The sequence below is a fragment of the Triturus cristatus genome, chromosome 4_1 (genome assembly GCF_964204655.1).
Source record: "Triturus cristatus chromosome 4_1, aTriCri1.1, whole genome shotgun sequence".
Lineage (NCBI taxonomy): Eukaryota > Metazoa > Chordata > Amphibia > Caudata > Salamandridae > Triturus > Triturus cristatus.
Genome location: NC_140585.1, coordinates 1,134,315,167 through 1,134,337,153, shown reverse-complemented (window position 1 = coordinate 1,134,337,153; position 21,987 = coordinate 1,134,315,167). Strand labels below are relative to the sequence as shown.

The window sequence follows — 21,987 nt, the reverse complement described above, 5'->3', positions numbered from 1 at the left end:
TCTTTTTGACATCCTTTTATTTAAGATAACCAGCGCTTGTTGACCGTGGCTCGTGCTCACCTATAGCCGGCCATACGACTCGTTCAATCGAGGCCATGTGATTGGAGCTTGTGACACGGGATCCTTTCTTTGCGCTCGTGGTCCCAGTGCATGCAACTCTTCGCACTACGGCTGTGACCGTTTTGTTCGGAGGCTCGTTCGTGGGCAGCGTGTGAAGAATATTGCTCGCAATGAAGGCTTGCACTCTGATTAACGATGGAAATGCCTCTATTTTCCACAAGGTCTATTTCAAGCGCCTCAGTTAGGCTAACTCACCATCATCGCCCCCGTCACTGGCCATACGCTACGCCTTAACTATAAACCCACTTATCTGTAGGCCATTCACATGTTAGTACACATCTACGCATGAAGAGATAACAGCCCACTTGGATGGCTCCTCGTCACCAATTCATGTTGTAATCAAGGGTCCTTCAGCCGCAAAACACTTGAACATGAGTTCATTAATTTCACAGCTCTCCATACGTGGTGCTCCTCCTTCCTGGCACTCTCTTACTGTTCTCAAGGAATCGCAGCAGGACAACATAACTGTATGATGTCACCATTTCTATATACACAATCAAATACATGAATGTGAAGTAAGTGAGATCAGAACACATGCGTTCTGAATAAAGTACTAAATTTATGCCAAATTTGGTGTAATTCTGTGGAGCCAATTTTTTCCTATACGGGATAGGACTTTATTCTATGGGGATTAACATGTAAAATCACATTTTTGGGACCACACGTGATGGATCAGCGCAGCACTTTCCACAAAAGAATTGAGGTGGATGTTTTTCTTTTAAGTTTCATGCAGATTTGTCAGACAGCGCCATATAGGTATGTATATAATTATTACAAAATTCATTAGAGACATTCCCAAAACTAAGGATTCTTATATCCAAACTACTCTACTATTGAGAGTTTCTTTAGTGTTTTAGTTTTCTTTCCCCTGAACTCTGTGCTTTAATCCCGGCTTAAATGTTAGCTGCTGACTTATCATTTGACACAAACAGCACGTATCCAGTAAAAAACGCACTTCCACCAAGAATTGCTTTGTGTGTGAACTTTTTTTATATTTTCCGTAGTGACTCAATGGAACTGTTTACATATGCTAAAACATACAAGAGACATGTAAACCAGATGTTGCTTTAATTAGTCAGATAACAAGTAGCCAGTAACCTCAATTGACATAGGAAATTAAACTATGGAAGCCGAACGGCATTCTTCGAGATTTCAAATGTGTTTGTTTTTTTCAGGATAGGGCTGGAAAAGGACAGGAAATCATTAACCACAAAAGGCACTGAAGCAGTTTAATGATTTTTTATTCCAAGAAAAAACAAGAGAGGGCCTTCTGAGGGTCGAAAATGAGTGGGGCGTTTGATAAATACGACCCAGCTGATAGGCGTATTAGTGGGAAAGGTCTATTAACTAACTGAACTGGGAGGCTTTGCAGACAGCTCCTGCAGGAGATCAAAGTCAGCCCTTGGCTGCAATTGCGCGCTGCAGCCCCAGACCAGCTGTTGCTGCTCGGGCCCTATCGTGCTTGATAATTGTATGGTGCAGCCGATTTTAGCCATATATCCTGCACATGAAAGCGGCCCCTAGAAAGGTGGATCCCTGCATGCAGTTGGAAAGCATGTTTACTGTTAGCCTCTGAGATAAGAGGGCCTTTAAACACTATTTAGCGGCCTGCTCCTAAATGATGTCCCAACTCTTCTGCGGCGCGTCATAACCAGTTAAACCGAGCAATTCGGCTATCATGTGTTTGAAAGGTGAACCATTGGTAAGGTTTGCAAGGGTTTTTTGTAAGTTTCATGATAAAATCTGTCATGCCAGTATCTATGAGCAAATATATTTTCTGCTCAAGCCTCCCACTTTTTTGTTTTTTGCAGTTTTATATCACGAGAACTCGACCTGAAGGCATTGGAACACATTACATGAGCACCAGTTACATGCATTACACAAGGGAACATTCATTAGGTCTCGCCTGAGCCAGCACTTTAGCGCTGCTCTGGCGAGAGCTTTAGTAAACGGGGGGATTTGGAAGTGCAAACTAGTGCTTTTCAGGCCTCCAAATACACGCGGACACCATTTGGCAGCCTGCGTGATCATTTTGCGGCCGCTTTGATGTTCTCAGTGAGTCGCGCGGCCGCAAAAGTGCACACCACTTGCCAGCCTGCGTCCCTCTCTCCCCTTAGAGGGCGCGACGTGCCCTACCTCCTCCCTTATCCCACTTCCTGCTTGTTTAGCCTGGCTGCCCTCTCGTAATACAGACATCACACAAGTCTCCGAGGTCTCCACTGCATCCCATTAAAAGGCACTCACTGATCGCGTCTTGACCTCATGAGCCACTATATGCCTGTAAATTGTGCCACTCTTACATTACCATCTTTATGAACTCAATTCTTCCAACATGTCCTTGATGAATGATGCCTTGTGCGTAGCTTGCGATAATGTTTCTCACATGTGTACTTGTCAAATATGATGCCTCTGTTTTGGTTTTATTTCATGTATTTAATTACGAATATAATTTCACTACTGTACTGTTTGGCACTCCGTGCTGATTGCTCTGTACTTGCTTATGTCAAAATGCCATTAAACAAATAAAAATATAAAAAGTGTAATTTCGCAAAATTTCTATGATGTTTTGTGAAAAGATCATGCAATTTTGCACACCCTAATCCCATTAATCTGTGTTCCCTACCAGAGGAGAGTGGCCTCCTCTACAATCTACTGATATTCATAGAACATTTGTGCACTTGTACTACTGTTTCCTCTTTGGCTCCGCTGTTTCACCCCACACCTAAATACTGCAAACTTTGGATTTATGGAAGGGCAGAGTTTTCTTTTTACTAATTATGTGAAGGTTTTGTTTTAATATTTTGGAATTACACCATGGCACACATCGTTTTAAGCTTGCCATATGTGGTTGTATTTGTAATGCGTCTGCAATCTGTCAGGTAAGGCATTGCTGCCCTTTATGAACAATAAAACAAACAAGCATTGGCATAGCCAATAGGTCTCGCATTTGGGACATTATAAGTGTTTAGCCATGCAACAGTTGATGTTGCACCAAGGATATTGTGCTGCAGAATTAAATACTTATAAGGTCCCAAAGGCGAGACCTATTGGCTATGCCAATGCTTGTTTTTAATAGGCAGGAGGAAATTACTGATTTTCGCAGAATCACAGGCTGGTGAGCCGAGACTCGAACCTGGTTCCCTAGCTCCAAAGACTGCAGCTTTATGCCTTAGGAAAGGAGATGTGAACTAATAGACAGAGCCACCGACTTCTAAACTAGGTGGAATTAGGTTTGAGTCCTGTTGAGGACTCGACTGTCTGTGATTCTGGGCATTTCACTTAATCTTTCCATGCCTTAAAGAAAAAAAAACAAGCATTGGCATAGGCAATAGGTCTCGCCTTTGGGACCTTATAAGTGCTTAGCCATGCAACAGTTGATGTTGTTGCACCAAGAATATTGTGCTGCATAACTAAACACTTATAAGGTCCCAAAGGCGAGACCTATTGGCTATGCCAATGCTTGTTTAGGACTTGTGTCCTGCATGCAAACAGCATTGTTCATGCCTTGTAATTACATGAAGAAGCACATTAAAGTCAAACCTACTGGTTTTGCCGATGCTTGCTTTTCTGGGGTTGTTGGCTTAGTGGCGACCCTTGACATCCCTAAACTACAAAATTGGTGAAATAGATGGGATTTAGACAGTAAGTCTGAAAGTTGAGGCTGGTAAACAGAGAAACATGCGGCCACTGCTATATTGCTTGAACCGCCGCTATGACCGTTTTCAGGTCGGCGCCAAATGCGTTTTTCACACTGTTCCGGAGTCCTCTTATCTCCGTTCTGCGTTCACCTGCATCGGTCTCTTTGATCCTGCTTGCCAGCTGATTTTTCAGATAGGTAATCCGTTGCCTTGGTCTGTACACGCCTCGGTAGTCGTCCTCAACTCGGTGCTCTGCTGCGTCTGCCTGTTCTCGCTGACTCAGGACGCAGGCCTGCTCTCCTGCAAGAGGCGGTGCTGAAGAAAGCGCAGCCAATCTCCCACTAAGAGGGAGGAGCCCCGGCTACAGCGTAGGTGCCGGGTAGATGAATATTACATGGGACACCGAATATTACACAACACCGGAACTAGGAGTCTGGGAGGGGCGGGACGGAAGCCGCGGTGGGTCAGTCCTTCTCCAGCGCGCATGCGTACCTCTGACTTAGGGCCTTGGTAGTCAACTCCGGTACACTGCCACTGTGCCCTGCCTGTGACCCGTGAAGAGCCAGGGAGCCCGTGTGGCACCCAAAGGCAGCACCATGAGCAACAACAACAACCAGCAGAGCAAGCGGGTAACCAACGAGCCCTCCCTGGTCCTGACACACCAAGAGAACCAGAGCCTCTTCAACCTGCTGAGCAAGAAATGCGTGGTGAGTGCCGAACCCCCAAACTACCACCTCAGCATCCAAAGAATCCCTTTCTCACCCTTCAACCCTTAGCAACCCACCCTGCAGGGCAATCTGACTGAGCCTATTCAACCTGCTGGGAAGATAATGTTGATGTGAGTGCTGAAACCACCAAAGTGCCACTCTCAATCCCATCCCGGAAGTAATGTGTGGTGAGTGCTGAAACCACAAAAGTGCCACTCTCTATCCCACCAAGGAATCCTTCCTCTTTTCTTTCTCCCCAAGAGAGTCCACGCTGCTGCTCACACGTCAAGAGAGTAAAATCCTTTTTAACCTGCGTCGTGGTGAGGACTGAGTCCCTGTCCTCTTCAAACTACCATTCCAATCCCACAGGGAACCCGCATCTAGCCACCCCTTCCTCGTGTTGGTCACAGAGCCTTTTGAACCTGCTGAGTAAAATTCACTGTGGGTGTGGATTTCAACCACTTTTATTTTCACTTAACCTGGAGTATCTGTCACCTCTAGTGTTGATCAAAGAACAAGCGTCGTGGCTATTACTTTGTTGTGCAAAACATGAGTTGTGAGCGTAGAGAGCCTATTTCCGGCCACATCTCAAATGAGCACTTAGAACACCTGCCTCCGGTACCTGATGCACTTTCTTGATATTGACCCAGCTAGAGTCCCAGAGCCTCTTCAATCTGCTGGGCAACAAAAGCGTAATGAATGCACAGCCCCCGTCCTCCACAGGAGCCCTCATGCCCTTACCCCACCTAGCCATCTTTTCTGGCGCTGAACCATTTTGAAAACAATGTCTTAGCCAGGTGGTTAAGGATTGCGCAGTATGAGGCAGTTTTCTTCAACGGATTTACCAGTGAAGAACCCCATGTTCCATCAAGATAAGGGACACTGTTTCATTTTTAGGGACGCATTGGAAGATTCTGCCCTCTAGTTGGGTTTCATTTTTATTTTGTATCTGCGATCTCTATTTCAAGCCCCTAGTGTTTCAGTCTTTATTTGGTGGTGATCTGCTTCTGTACTGGGTTTTTGGTTCTGTTTCGGTATTATGTAAAGTAAGGGGTTGGCATGTGATGTGTCACCTTTTAACTTAGGTTGTTTCTTTGGTTGTGTCTTTGGCAATATTGTCTAGCCCTTTAAGAACGTTAACATGTTGTCATTCTTTAAGTCTCGCATTGGATTTTAGAGCAATGACATCTTAACTCATTGGTGCCATAAAGGCTTTAGTAGTCAGTCTTTTAGCATCTGGTAACGTTGCCTACGTGTATTTTTTTCCTTGCTGTTAATCCAGATTTAAGAAAGTACTAAGCAACATTAAGCAACACATTTATATTCTCAGTTCCGCTCGGATCTAATTTTCTGTATACACGTTTTTCCCCGTAACCTTTTTTGGTCAATTGGTGTTGGTTGGTGAATGGAAAACTCTGACCAAGATATCCGATGAGTTCAGAGACCCCATTTGACCACGCTGACTGCGGGACGCTCTCACCTAACGTGATCGTCCTCACAACGAGCTCCCAATCTGAACGCTTCAGAGCGCAAGAAGAACCGACCCGGACCTGCTGATATTCCCTGCAATAATGGCATCCATGGGAAGAATATAGGAACTATCGCTTTCTCCACTTTCTCGCTTACACGCATAGTAGGTCACAGCACCATCATTCTCTGAGTCGGACACTGTGTTGTCAGGTAAAAACTGACGTGAATTTGTAGTTTTAGCACCACTCCCTTTAATTCTTAAGTTGACACTTTTGTTCCCAAAGTCGGAGTCTGGCGGTCGCCAGTAAGGGCGAGAACTGTGATCTGCGGGGCAAATTCCTACTTGGCGCAATATGAATAACGAAGCGGTTCACATGTATGCTTTCCTACCAAAAAACGAAACCAAAAACTGCGACACAGAATGCGACCATTCATAATTATTTGACAAGTAGGTACTCGCACTCCACGCACACACTCCAGGGATTACTTCCGAAATTGGTGCAATTTTTGACAAGGGGGGTGGATGATATGCATGGAATACCTCAGCAGAGATGTTATGACGCTACAAAGTGCAGTTTTCCCCTCAAAGTTTGGATATCTCTGTGCCCGGTGTAATGATAAAGGGGTGCGCTGTGAGTTTACATTGCTAGATGCGACTACATTTAAACTATGCAGTAGACTTTGTACCTTTTGCTTGTTTTAAGACAGGAAGTGAGGTGGTGTGTTTTTGACAAGTAACCCTGCTTGGTTTCAGGCAATTTAAGATTCATTTCCTGGTCACTCCAGTGTAGCTGCCTTAAGCCTTTGCTTATGATTGGACGTTGCTGCTCGGGGCCCAAGGGCAGGCTCCTCCACTCCGAGCTGGCGCGTTGCACTTCTAGACAAGGTACCTTTTGGGAGGCACGATCGGGTGGCAAACTCGATACCTGCTTTCGGAATGGCGTGTCATAACTTCATACAAAGCGTTTCTTACGTAGTTTGTTTTTCATGACATTTCCTACAAGACCTTGGCTTAAAAAGCAAGTAATAGAACCTTTGAACCACATGTTTTTGAAAATATCTAGTGATTTAATACCCTTGTCTTTAGTCGTGTAAAACTACTCGAAAGGGTCCAGAGCATTTTCAGTAGATGGCTTGTGCCACGTATGTGGTGCTACAGATTATGTCCCACATAGTAAGACAGAAGTGGGTGGGAAGCATTTATGGTAGCTTCTCAGTGACGTCACGTAGATTTCACTTACCTTCCTTCACATCTCAGTAGGTTGTACACATTTTTAAAATGCTTTTTTCTAACAAAGAACCTTTTAGGTGACCAGCAGCAAACTCACAGAGGTCATTAGAATTCCCTTTTCCGATAGACACGGTGTGCCAGATGGTGGACTTACACTATCAGTCACACCTCCGAAATCAGTAGTTGCTACCGACACACACACCAGAAATTGCATCTTTTTGCTACTCTGAATCCTGGATAAGCCAACTCAGTTGTGGTTCCATTTATTGTTTGTGATCGCTTGAAATGTGGGGCTTGATAGAGTGAGAATTTGCCTTTGTTTTTTAATTCGTTTTCAGCAGACTCTCAATTAACATTTAATTTGACACCTTTGTGTGCTTTGCAGGTAAGTTTGATGAATATGACATGAAATGTACAGCAAATACCACTTGAAACGTATAGCTTGAAGTGCTTAGCGACAAGGATTGTAGTGGTATTTTTTCTTTTTGTGTTCAGGAAATACATTAACAACATTCTCTTTCTTCTGATGAACATCCATTTAGGGCATTCATCTGCTTAAATTGTGCCCATATAATCGTTGTTTTGTCTAGACTTTATTTAGAGCTCATCCTAGTTCTTGGGTCTTTTATTTTTACCCAACCGCTTGCATGTTTTCTGCTCTCTGAATGATCTACCAGTTATGTCTTCTCTAAAGGTAATCGTACCCTGGCAGTACCAGCACTTCTTAGGCTGAGATGTAAAGTGTACAGGAGGTTTGCTGCCATGGGTGGAAGTGTTTCCATAAGTGATGCTAGACAGGTGCAGTGAAAGCACATATAAGTTAGGGTATTATAAAGATTGTAGATAGCCTTGGTAGATAGACAGGACATGTACACCCAAGACTGACCTCTATGGGGGCTCTCACAAGGCTAAAAGTAAAATAAACTATTAACTTACTGAGCTTACATTTCAAGAAAATACTCTTTAGGGCCTGCTTCTTTCTAGGGCATGCACCCAAGATTTGGAACTCCTTATTTTACGTAGGCAAGTCAGAGAATTTATGAAAAGAGCAGAGGCATTAAAAAAGTCATTCAGTGAAAGAAGGGGGTAGAGGCTGAGGCAGAGGTAGACCGATCCGTATTTGGAATGTGGATATTTTGTGACAGGAGGCTTTCCAAGTAGGCCCATAGTGCAGGCAGTCACTGTCCATGTCAAACCACTGGCTTTGTCCCAGCCCTACCCTACCGGTCATTCACACTGGCCAGTCCCATTCTCATCCCTCTTACAGGGCATTTATTTCCTCGTTGCTCTTTCTCTCTCGATTTCTCCCCATGCCAAATCCTTCTCCTTTCTTGCTTATGTCCACCACCAGGCTCTGCCTTGTCTCTTCCTAACCACTCTCCTTCTCCTCTCTCCTGCCTCTCAAGGAACATTTGGAAAAGAGTAAACATGCATTCTTTTGGAGTCCCCTCAAGTCAAGGATGGAAGGATACAACTCATCCAATCACAATACTGTGAGACCAAAATGTTCCCGTGCTGAAACAACACAAGAAAATGAGAAAATAGCAGGCACCTCGGATAGGCAGCAAAGATAAAGAGCAAATATCTGAACCAAATCCCTCTTTAACTATGTAAACTAGTGGACATAACAGGTTGCCAACATGTCTGTAGCTGATACTTAATAAGTGTTTGTGTGTATGTGTGTGTGTGTGTATATATATATATATATATATATCTGCTTGTACTGCGGATTCTTTTATACAATGGTGCAGATGATTGTTAATTCGTGCATTAGGGAGATTTAACTTCTGTTCATTCTGCACTGTTTGCATGCGCTCGTTGTACCTCAAGGAGAACTCTGGCCTGCCAGTGAAGTACTTAGCCTTTATTTTTGGAAACACAGCTAACATGATTTTATCCTCAAGCCTCTCTTAACGCACATGTTCTTTCTTGTTCGTTCCTGTCCGTGTTATGTTTTTAGTAATTCTTGCTACTAATGGCAGTTGCTCATATAATGCAGTGGCCTTATGTCGATCATCCAGGCGCACAAAATATCTCCTTTGCATTTTAGAGCCCTTTGTGCCGATTGGCGATTTGATAGTTGTTGGGCGTCGCAAAGGTGTCGGGTCCTCCGTTGAACTTTAAACTGTGAAGTCTCGTGCTTCTGAGAAAAAGATTGCTTTTGCATGAGATTGCAGATAAACCTCTTCTGACACTCTTTTTCTAATAACTATATGCCCTCTTAGCTTTTCTTTTCCTCCCTCTGTATTACTGTTTCACAGTGTGAATTAACATTGGATGCTGCATGCTCTGAAGTCTTTCTTTGAGGAATCGATTTCTGAGTTTGTTCTGAACAATGTATAGGAGATTTGGGATAACAAGCAGAATGGGTATTAAGCTTTTGTTGTGTCTGCAGAATACCTCTGTTTTGTTTTTGCATTTTTTATCTTTGTTAAAATAATCTCGCTTGCAGGTATTGTAGAACTCTGAAATGTCATGACACCACTTAAGAGAGTCATTTATTTATTTTATTTTAAAGTCAAATGACTTATAATTATAGACTCTCTGTTTTTAGAACGACATATTTAAATCAAGTGTTTTGTACTGTGAATAATCTCTACATATGGTAGTCGTGTACAAAAACTTGAAATAGAAGACCGTGCCTTTCAGTACGATGCCTGTGTACCAGTCAACGTTTCATGTACTATGACACACCAGTTGATAAAGAGGGCATTCGTAAGCCTGCAGTGTTAATAATTTCTAGGAGGAAATGGGAAGGCTAAAACAAAGATGTACATCAGTGATAAATCAAAAGTAACGAATTCATAGTGAGTTGTTTTAGTTTACTTCAAGTTGAAAATAATTACCAATCCTTAGTAAAAAAAAAAAAGCCATAAAGCGGCAACCCGTAAACCTCACCCTAAAAGCAGTGCTTCCCAAGCTTTTAAAAACCACAACCCAATTTTTAGACCAACACATTTTCACGACTCGCCTAGCTTTAATGGATATGAGGCAGGGGTGACCTTTTTAATGTATTAACAACAATTGTTTACGTCACGACCTTGACCACGCCATTAAAATCGCACTGCGCCCAAGATATTGATCTGCCCATAAAAGGGTCAGATGGAGAACTGCACTAGAACTCTTTTCAGAGTGGCGTACTGGCCTATGGCATTCATTCACTAAAATCACAACACGTCTAAAAAATCTTGTTGATACAAGTGATTTTTGCAAATTCGAGAAATCCCTTCTGCAGCAGAGTATGGGGTAAGGCCTCAAATTCATTTTTGTGTTAAAACAAGGCCCAATGGTGTATTTTGGAATATATATATATATATATATATTGGCCCAGTAGAAGGCTGTGAAGCCGATACATATAGACCGTCCCTTTTAACCTGTTTGTTTGCACTGGGGTATACCAAATAAATAACAATCTTTAAAATCTGACCTCTGTTTTTGTGTTGTGTATCTTCACGGGAGGAGAAGGATCAGCGAAGAGTCAGTTTGCAGATATATTTATATTGAAGCTTTATATGGCAGGATCACCACTCAAGGGCATTGGTGTTCTTTGCATGTTTACCAACTTACATTATACAAGGTCAGATCCATTTTATTACAAGCTCATTAGATTAAGTGATTTGCCCAGAATCAAAGGATTCAAGCCTGGCTCCCCAGATCCAAAGTAATCAATTCTGGGTGTTAGGCCACATCCATATTTCTCAATTTATGTGTGACAGTCATACACAAGTGGTATGTTTGTGTATGATCACGTATAGTGAGCACAATCTCTGTTGAAATGGCTTTGGAAGGTTCACCTGGAGTCTTCCTTGAGAATGCTTGCAAGGGTTGTTTTAAAAAAACAAAAATGCACATGGGGGCATTATTCAACACATTAGCACTGGTGCACAAACAGGGCTAAATATTACATATAGACGAGGACTTTCTTAGACCCCCGGTGGGTCCCCACCCACAGTTGGGGAAACACTGCCCTGAATTGTACTCAGTTTTAAACGTTTAACATAAATTCATCTTTTAGCCGGTTACAAAGAAGGCTGCCACATTGCTATTTTTTCTTTATGTAAAAATATTGTCTTACTATATTTTTGGATCTCACTTTGTACTCTTCATTTTTGATTTCTTTAATTGCTCAAAATATAATAGCTGGTGCTGCTGTTGGTTATAACTCTGTTTTAGTAAGTCAGACATATCAATTTCAGGCCCGTCTTGAATACAGAAGTTAAGATTATAGAGCAAAGGAATTGCACATCTCTGAGACAGAACAAGCATTTACAATGCAATGGTCTCGGCATTGTTAAAGTTATAACTGTTGGCATTGCTCATGACATTATTCTTGTTTATGTTTTTGTTTTTAAAACATTTAGAGAAACAGCATTGTTATTTACAATGTCAATAGCTTAATCACTTTCCAATGCGAGACCTATTGCATTTGCCCCCACACACCGAGCCACCCACACATACAGAGCCACTCACATAGAGCAACCCACACACACATAGAGCCACCCACAGAGCCACACACACACACACACAGTTACCCACACACAGACAGAGCCACCACGCATAGAGCCACACATGCAGAGCCACACACACAGAGCCACCCACACACACATAGAGCCTCCTACACACACACACACACACAGCCTCCCACACCTAAAAAGCGTCGCACAGTCGGGCGAGGAGACCCGACCGCTCACATCCTTCTGTGAAGGTGAATCTACACAAACGGCTACGGTCACGGCTCCGTGAGTGGTGCGACTAAAACAGATAATGCTGGCTCTGCATCAGCGTGCACGCAAGGGGCGCGGTGGAAAGTTTGCCAAACGTGACGCGTCTGTAACTGGGCACCCTCTGAGTGCTGGCAGTATTGCGAGCTGGCTCTGCGTCAGCGTGCACGCAAGGGGCGCGGTGGAAAGTTTGCCAAACGTGACGCGTCTGTAACTGGGCAGGGCACCCTCTGAGCGCTGGCAGTATTGCGAAATGTTCTAAAACGCGTTAGAGATATTCCCGTGTAGAGTAAATAAAAAGAAACAAAATTACTCTGTACACTTTCCCAGTGGCAAGCTAAAACCCGCCTTCGTCCCTGCTTGAATGGAAGAGCAGTATCGAGCAGTTTGTTGAAAGTCACATTGCAGATGATCTGAAAACGGTCTCATGTGTGTCTCAGACATCAGCATAGTATTTAAATAACATGCACATAGTTAATAATACAGTGTCAAGAACGTAAATACATACTGTAATGGCATAAAAGGTTCCAAATGTGCGTCCACGCTTTCACAAATGAAAGGCAACCACATCCCCAGTACATTCAATACCCCATGTAAAATATATACAATATTCGGCACATGCTTACAGACAACTTCAGATATTGTGCATACCCCAGGACCTCGCAGGAGCTCGCCGACTTGCTAACCATGTTTCTCCGAGGTCAAGCAGAAATGCCTCGGAGAAACGCAGCAAATTTTCGGATTGGGGGAGCGTGTTTTTCTTTCTCTCCTCTTCCCATTGGCTGGAATGTTTACATTCCAGAGGAGAGAAAGAAAGTAAAAAACACGCCCCTGAATCCGAAAAAGACGGGGCTTAAACGGACAGACGCCCCTCTCCTCCAATGGCTGGCCTCCGTTTAGGAAGCCAGCCAATGGAGAAGAGGGGCGGGTTCAAGCCCCGTACTAAAAAACGTTAAATCTCACGGGCGAGACTGCGCAAGCACAGCCTTCGCTAACCGAGACCTAAAAACAGGGGCTGACCTGTTAGGCTTTATGATGTTTAAGGAAAGTTTGGGCTTCCCCCACCCATTCCTTCAGCCAATTTCAAAAGTATGTAATCTCATATTCGCAGCCTCTGGCACTGATTGTTGTCAGAACAAGTTCCAGTCACCTTCGCCTGTGTGAGATTCATGGTTTCTTTCAGCATTGGTATTTATTTGTCTAGCTTCTTGAACAGAAACGTGATATAATTGTTACTTAGCCGTATATAAAGGCTTTTTAATGTAATGTATGGTAGAAAACAAATGACAAGATATGTGGTTAGTGATACACTACTCACCAAGAGAGAAGGCATGTGTTTCTCATGGGCGCAAAAATACTACTTCCAGTACATGCAATTTAGATCGTGATGGCCTGCAGGGACGTTGGTGTTTTTGAGTTAGTTGAGGGCAAGTTTTTTCTTGATTTACTTGGTTAAATGCCAATCTTGTTGCGTGGTTAGAGGGTGACTCACAAAAACTTTATTCGGCTGAAACACAGCCATAAAAGTATATATCAACATAAAAAAGTTAAAACTAATCAATCACTCCATATTTACAAAAAGTTAAATTGCACATATGATAAAACACAAATACATCAGATTATGTGCAAGTGCATAAAGCGTTGTCCAGAGTGCTGTTCTACCATAAAATAGAATAGACACCGTTTAAAAGCAAGGTACACGGGATACAGCAAGTAAAAGGCATAAAATCCTTTAAATACAAGAAATCCAATTTACTCTAGACACATACTGCCGCAAGAGCGTACAGCTGAATGGAGAAATGAGCCTGCACAGCTACAGGTCTCATCATCTGGCATTGTTGCAAATAACGGTGAGCTAGGAAACGGTGTTGAAAGTTCCTACTATGCAAAAGGGGCACTATAAACTGTTTGGTGTAGATTTTATAAAAATCACAGAAAAAAAGAAAGTTAAGCATCGATTGATGACACATCATTACACAGTTGTACTTTAGGTTCAAGCTTACACTGGTACCCTGTAGGAAAACGGAGGGCGTATTTGATCGTGTCAGCTCTAAAACAAAATAACAGTGAACGTTCCCAACTCCAACTGATGTTCCCCAGGTAGGTGGGTGGAAATACTCAAGATTGAGATTCAAATAACTCCCTAATGTTTATTTCAAGGATTCAGTGTTTGGCCTATCTTCTGGCAACTGCACAAGTAACAGTACTCGCACTTGCTTTCTGCCAGGAGGAGTTTGCAGAGTTGAGTCACCGAAAGCATTATTTAGACCAATCCCTGTTACATAAGCTAACCAGGTAATGGAAAAGCCTCTATCACAGGTCAGGCTGTCAGTGACTACGCTCTTATTGAGCGAGGCTTTCTCAGTTTTCCAAATGGAAAACCTCAGAAGGTGTGGACGTATATGAATACGATCGCTAAGATATGTTAAGCCCAACTCCTTCTGGCAAATGAAATGAGGGGTCAATACTGGAACTGCTAAAATGTTCTGCAGAATCGTTTTTCCTCCCTCTGCAGAGCTATAGGTTCTGCAATTTCCTCATATTCCAACCCCATAGCTTACGATTGGCACACATTGGGCAAAATATATTTGTACCCAGGGAGTGAGTGGCTTAGAGATGGAGATGGAGGAGTCAAAAGTGTACCCACTGCTCTAATTAGCTTCATCCTGCTCTGTGAGATATGGGGGCGTCCAAGAACCTGTTTAACTAAATGTGACCCCAAATAAGAAAAAGTGCAGATACTTAATAAGGAGTTTGACCCAACTGTGATAAAAAAGAAACATGCTCTTTTCGTACCGTAGAACATTATGAAAGATTTAGCATGGTTTGTTGATAAATCACGATGAGCCATGAAATGTACGAAAGAATCAACTAGTAATTGCAGGGTTTTGTGAGTGTGGGCTCTCATCACGGCGTCATCCTCATAAAGTAGTGCGGGGAGGAGCGCACAGTTTGTTTTTTATCCTGCAATGCAATCCCAGATTCTCTTTTAACTATGACTTAAAAATGCAGCCTCTGGTACGTCTCTTGTCAGAACATGTTCCCCTCACCTACACCTGTGTGAGGTTGATGTTTTCTTTCAGCATTTGTATTCATTTGTCTAGCTTCTTGCACAGGAGAGTGGTGTCGTTATTTGTTGCGTTGTTAAAGAGTGGGTAATAGAAGAGATGCTAGAAGAAAAAGTAACAAACTTGAAAAAGATTTGTGACTAGTTACATTGTAGTGGTTGTGCGAGCTCATGGAGCCCCAGTGGTGTAGACTAGATGGTTTGAGTGAGGAGCTAGGTCATTGGTGGATTTTAGCACTAGAGTCAGTAACTGATATCCTGTGAGCCAGACTCTCTCGTCTCACAAGGTGGAACTGTGGTGTATTTCATCTGGTTTAAATAGTATACTGGAGGAAGAGCTGGACACATTTTATAGTGGTTGTGTGAGTATAGGAGAGACCTCGGAAGAATCCGTGGCAAGAGTCCAAGATGAAAGAAAGTTCATTCAGCCAAGTGAGAAATCCCTCCCAAGTTTTCTACGGATGGGTGTTAAAGTGGCCCTAGTAGGACAGAGACTTGAGGCGAAATGCTTCTGGGAGAGACGGGTGAAAGGACTATTTGACCTGTCTCAGTGCAATGGTTCGTTAAGCCATGAATGACCCAATAGTACTGGATGGCAGGGCCCGGCATAGAGTAAGTTTGAAAGCAGTGTTCTTGCTTTTAACATGCACTTCTTGCTCTGTAGATCCATGATCGCTCAAACAGCTGTGTTTAATGTAAATGCCAGTTCTCTTCATAATCTCGAGCAGGTAACTGATTTTTTTAATTTTTATACTTTGTTTTTTTAAGTTAAAAGGAAAATGATATCGCAAATTTTAGAGTATTTCACTTGGTATTTAATCTGAAAATACCACAGCTTGGCGATCTGGCTGGGGCTGTGGGCATCACTTTCCTGCAGTACTCTGATACTGCCTAATTTAATTTGAAAGTGTAATCTATAGATGCCATTTACGGCATGAATTACCGTCTCCCTTACATTCACGGCCTGAATTTAATTTGTTTCTTAAACAGAGAGTCCAACTTTAGGTTTTGAAAAACTGCTATATTTCTCTATAAAAGTGACCCTAATTTTTTTAGACCATTTATTTTTTCAGTGAGTGAGTTTTTAAAAGTGCTTCAGTGCAGGCCTTGCCAGGGTGTCTTAATTCCTCATCAGAGTCAGTGGTTGCTGGGAAGAAGTTGTGAGTATTTTATCATTTAACGCTGGCCTTGTAGAAACTTGGGAACTATTGTACTACAGTGGGATAACATTACACTCTTAATTGTTAACACCCCGTACATAGGTACTGTTGCGCTCCAGTTGAATAACACAGTTACTTCTTGTGTATATATCACTCTCCAAGATTAGCAAGTCAAGCAGGGTAGGCTTGGTCGAGACTTGATTGGTCCTCAGATAAAGGGTGGCTGTGTAATGACACTTTATCCCATCTGAGTCTTTAATATGTGTACTTAGTTTATATATTGGAAATGTTGGCAGTTGTATAGTTTTCACATTGCACGGTGCTCCATTGCAATTAAAATTGACCTCTGTGAACAATGGTATCTTAAGAGGACATGTTTGCAAGTTCTCATCCGTCCTCCCAAAACTAAGGGCTCTGTTCTCGAGCTTTTACTTTCTTCACTGTGTTCAGTCAACCGCACCAACAGAATGTTACAGTTTATCACATATACAATATTATATTGTAGCATTTATATAGCCATTCATACATCGTGGTAGGGCACATCACTGTGGTCGAGTGCATGGTTGGCAGTGTTGTATTTTTTGTGATCTATGTTCGAAACTTTTTGGTGACATATGTAGGCTCTTATCATGTCTTGGTGCAACAATCAACAAAGTGATGGAAGGAATACTTAAATTTGCCTCAGCCAGGCATTAGTTCATGCTGCCTTCCAGTCCACCTTGTTGCCTATTAGAAAACTCTAGACCAATACCTACCATATGCAAATTAGTCCTGGCCCTTCTCCAACAGCAACAGTCCAGCCCAAATTGCATAAATCCCTTCCAAATGGGAATGCAAGCACAAACAGATTTGCTTTCGACCGACTTAGGCCTTGTGAGGAAGGATCCTGTGGCTCAGTGAGCACCAGACCCACGGCTGGGCATACCCATTGCACATAGGAAGAGCCTCTCCTGCAGCAAATAAGAGGGTGATGAAATAAATGCTTGCTAGCCCCTGGCAATCGCTCGGGCCACGTCCCATTCTGACATTTGAAACATAAACCACCCATAAGTAAATCGGCAATTGTCCTGCTGCAATAGCACGGTTCAGTCTAAACTGCCAGACAAGTTCCCTTTTAGATGGGAAAGGAAGCAAGCCCAGACCAGTTTAAGCCTTGTATTGCTTTGGAACACAGCACCTAGTAGTGTGATGGTGGCAATATAAGAGCCAAATGCGCAAAACATAATCGTAATTAGCTGGCAGTTATGATTTACTTTGCAGGTCCTGGGTTAAGTTTCATAGACTCTGTTATGCTAAAAAGAGGGGAAACAGGCAGGGATTTACCTAGATGGCCTGTGTTATAGTTAGTTCAATTTGGGTGACTAAATATACAGGTGCTACACAGCACCCACTTAGCCAGAGAGGCAGTGGGGAGTTGTTTAAATCTACACCAGACAACCAGGTTAATCAGCTTGGGCCTAAAAAACACAATGGGGGCAGCGTGCACTAGGCAGAGATGCTGTCAAATTAATAAAATGGTCCCAAAATAGGCAAGAATGGAAGTCTGTAATATGAGCAGTGGCCATGTGACTTTTTAAAGGCGTGGGAAACTGCTGGACAAATCCACTTCTTCGTTGCTCAGAAGGTGTAAGAGGAAAATGCCAAGTTTTTACTTACTCATGTTTGGCTGTTGGATGCCAACCCTTTTGAGCAGGGGTTCATGCCCAAAGGTCCTTGCTTCTCCCTAAGGATCCCAATGGCAGCCACCATCAGTTGTACAAACCTAACTCAGGTCATGGCTCACACCGAGCCAGACAGAGCCCCTGCATATGTGAGTGTTGAAATGCTTGGTATGTTGCGGTCCTGACCTCACTAAAATGAATCCGCTCAGCATTGTCCATCTGTCCTCGCACCTCTTGGCAATTTGTCTGTCCTTTTTCCTACTTACTTTATAGCTGTGGTGGGATTGTGTACGAGCAACTCAGTGGATTTGCGCCGAGGTTGGGGCGAATCTGCCAAAAACTTCACAAAGTGCAAAAATACTTTAAATGCTTAAAAACCCGCCAACCAAAAATGAGCTAAGATTCCAGCTCACAGAAAATGGTGGCTTTTTTACAATGCTACTGAGCTCCAGTAGTCTGTGAGAAGGCAAACACAGCATACAATTTATTACTGGTGCTCAAAATGGGCCAACTGTCATAATAGGGTTCCTTGGGAATCAAACCTTAGATACCATATCTTGTGACCACTGTTCACGGTTGAAACATTCAGGAAGTGGGAGCACCTACCTATCCTACTCGCTATTGAATGTAACTGGGGAACTGGAATTTAGGTTTTCTGTCCAGTCCCATCTTAAAGCCCCAACAGCTCCAGAACCGCAGGGGCTAGAAAGTTGCTTCAGATGACCCCTGTATCAGGAAGTAGAGTCCGAACCACCGGTAAACTACATAAAGAGAGGTAAATCCAAACATTTGTGTTCCATTTGGACTCGTATGGGGTAGGGCTTCCTCCCACAAATTCAGAATATGATAACCACATAATCATCACTCCTTCAAGTGCATTGACATATCAAAGCTTCTTGAGTCCTAGAATGTCCTTGACAGGTTTTAGACTGCCCAGGATCGGTTGGAGGAAGTGGTAAGGTCTTGTGCTGTATTTCTGTGCCTAGTGCAGTCTGTAGGTTGCATGGCCACTGGCCCACAGGACAAGTGTTGCTGATGAGCTCCGAGCCTTTTCTTGGCTACTGCCAGAGTATCTTGCCTCCTGTGCATCTTTTTTTGTTTCTTTTGCACCCTCAAGTTAAGAGATTAGATTAGCGGTCCTCTTTTTCTTGTGGTGAGTTGCTTTGCTCATTAAACAGGCGACTCTCCTCCGTGCTTGGCTGCACCGTGAGAGCAAATGAGACCGGCATTTTGTAAGTAGATGAGAACATATAGCCTTGGAGAAATATAGACTTAGTGAAGATGATTTTATACTTCTTTGCCATGCTTCCTTCAAGTATGAATGGTTTCAATGCTGTATTCACTGGCATCTACAGTCGTAGCACTACTATTTGCAGTCAGGAAGTAGAAATGGTTACATTTCCAGTAGACATTAATAACCCAAATTCCAGCTCCTGTTTGGAATGATATTTTAGAGGCACACATTTCTTCAAACAATAATCGGCCACATCAGATGTCATTAATTGCTTTATATTACCGCAACTGTAAGGATGCAGGATTGTTTTTCATAAATACCTTGTGGATCAGAGACCCTCCTTTCACATTTCTTGCCCTTATGTCAATAGATAGAAACCGCAACATACTGTTTTTAAATGTAACGGTTAGCATATGAAAGGCATTTGACCTAATCAAGATCTTTCCTGTTTTCACTGAACATGGGGGAAAAAAGTGTAAGAATTCAAGAACAACCCCCCCCCTCCCGAACTAAATGTTATGCTTTGAAAAGAGAGGCTCCAGTTTTCTAACTCAAAATGATTTTGTCGAAATTGATAAACTCCATTCAGATTGCCAAAAAACATGCATTATCTAGAGCCGCGGTCTTACATGAAGTTGTTATAGCCAAATGAGATGATAAACAATGTGAAGACACTCGCTTTACTTAATAAAGTCGTCCTATCCGCGATGTAATGAATGGGTTACTATAATATATATATATATAATGTAGAGGTAGGGCCTTAAATCTAATATGTTACTTTGAAGTTCCCTGGGGATTGAAAATAAACTTTACAATCGAAAACTATGTGTCGCCATTATGGTTAGTAACCCATCTGTACCCTTGGCATGCTTGATGACTCCCACCTTGTACATGTCATTATGCTTGGTGCATACATTGCCTTTCTCAAATCTACCTTAATGCACCTCCCCTTCTGATCGAATGACCCTTCCTGTATTTTTCTTGTAGTCCAACGTTAAACCCTAAGCTAACCCTAAATGCTGTATGGCCTGTTGGTTGTCACATGAACCAAAGACCACTTTAAGCATACCTACATTCATACCTCTTTGTCACGTGCACTCTACCTCTAGAGTGGCTCCTGATATTATAAATCTGCTATAAATTAACCTTCAATGCCAGTGGTCTTCAAACAGTGGAGCTCTTTCCCATTTAGAGGGTTGTCGCCAAGTCATTCAAAACCGAAGCATAATTCTGGTACTGCTGCACTCCCTCGCTTATACTCTGTGCATTATAGATTTTACTTCATGCTGTAAAACAGCTAAGGTGTTGAACAAATGAAATCCTCGCCCCCCAGTAATCGTAGCCTGTGGTGCCCTCTGCCATGTTTGTGTTGCACGTCGCTTCTAGATTCTTCTGACCATCAGATTCACGGTTCCTTGTCAATTCACATGCTTTCAGGAGCTCATTGTAAAGTTGAATGCGTTTCACTTTAATATGCTTCCAATGAAGATTTACAAAAAAGAAAAGTGAAGGAAATGTTTCATACCGGAAGATCACTGGGAGAGCAGATGTTGCATCCAGTCTCCATTATATGAATGGAAATCACATATCTATTCAGTAAATACATAATGTATGATGCAGGTTGCTGTATATGTATAATTATACTAATAAAGACCTTTGCATAGCATACAACACAAACGTACATTGTTTTGGCACTTAATAATATTACTCATCTCAGTGGCATTCCCTTTGTTAATGTCCCAGGAATTGAAATTTACTTAACCATGCAAGAATTCAAATATATGCCAAGTAGGTCATATGCAGTGGTTTACCACAGGGGCATGGCAAAATGAACTATTTCCGAGGATAAAAACATGTGTCGTGCAGATTACAGAATGGCACATGCGGCACATGTTTCCAGTCAGCTAGCATGCTAGAATTTTAACCCCTGTAGACCAGATTGTGCAGAAGGCTCATATTTAAATGCAACACTAGTAACACGTGACATGTAAAAACAAATGTAAATGTGGGTACACCTTATCCATTATGCATTGTTTTATAAAACTTTATGCAGATGAACACGTTGCTTTCCTGTCGCCAGTGCTAATGTCCTGCCTGTGCAAGCAGCAAAGTTGGTACTCTAGGAGATGCAAGTGCCTGTGAACTCGATAGACTGGAGGAGCATGGGCAGACGCGTGGGTTGTGAAGATGGGGAAAGGAGTTGTGGCTATGGGATCATGGGAGACCCCAGATGATGGACGAAGTTTCTCATAAGCCTCAAATTGAGGGCCCGGTGGATGGCACAAGTGCTTTGAGGATGTGTGATAGTCAGCAGAGGTGGTCTGAATTATGCTGATTTGCTCTTAGCTGCTGTGTGAGATACTTTAAGAGTCAGTAAAGGAGATCTTAGGGTCTCTTTCTGCTGGAAGATTGGGGCAAGGGAAACTTGCATTGTTTTTCTGAGTGTGCTAAACATTGGTCGGGCACACTGTTCATTAATGTTTGTACTGTGTTTGTATGGGCACTCACCATGTGAGTTCTCCTGAGGCGGAAGCCGGGAGTGTGTGTGTTTTGGAACTTTTAAAACTTTGAGAGTCACGTATTTCTTGTGTTATTATCCTCCACAACCCCCCTCCTGGCACTTTGATTCTGGGCATTAGGCTCACCTGGTCAGGCTGTGCAGCGGAGTTCAGCGCTGCCGCCATTCCGGCGTTCATTGAGGCCACGCCCCCTTCTTGAGGCCACGCCCCCTATCTAGGCCACGCCCACCGCCGAGCATACATAAGGCGCTGAATACAAGCGCCGATTGATGCATGTGAGTTCTCCTGAGGCGGAAGCCGGGAGTGTGTGTGTTTTGGAACTTTTAAAACTTTGAGAGTCACGTATTTCTTGTGTTATTATCCTCCACAACCCCCCTCCTGGCACTTTGATTCTGGGCATTAGGCTCACCTGGTCAGGCTGTGCAGCAGAGTTCAGCGCTGCTGCCTTTCTGGCGTTCA

At 42.9% G+C, this 21,987-nt stretch overlaps 1 protein-coding gene across 2 annotated transcripts in view; it reads left to right on the top strand.

Annotated features, from left to right (window-relative positions):
• Window positions 1-4,133: 4,133 nt before the first annotated feature.
• WASL (WASP like actin nucleation promoting factor) overlaps window positions 4,134-21,987 on the top strand; it is a 321,008-nt gene continuing 303,154 nt past the window's right edge. For both annotated transcript variants that reach the window (XM_085654202.1, XM_085654200.1), the window contains exon 1: window positions 4,134-4,465. In XM_085654202.1, the coding sequence (XP_085510328.1) occupies window positions 4,355-4,465 (111 nt within the window). In that variant the 5' untranslated portion in view covers window positions 4,134-4,354. The remainder of the gene's footprint in view (window positions 4,466-21,987) is intronic.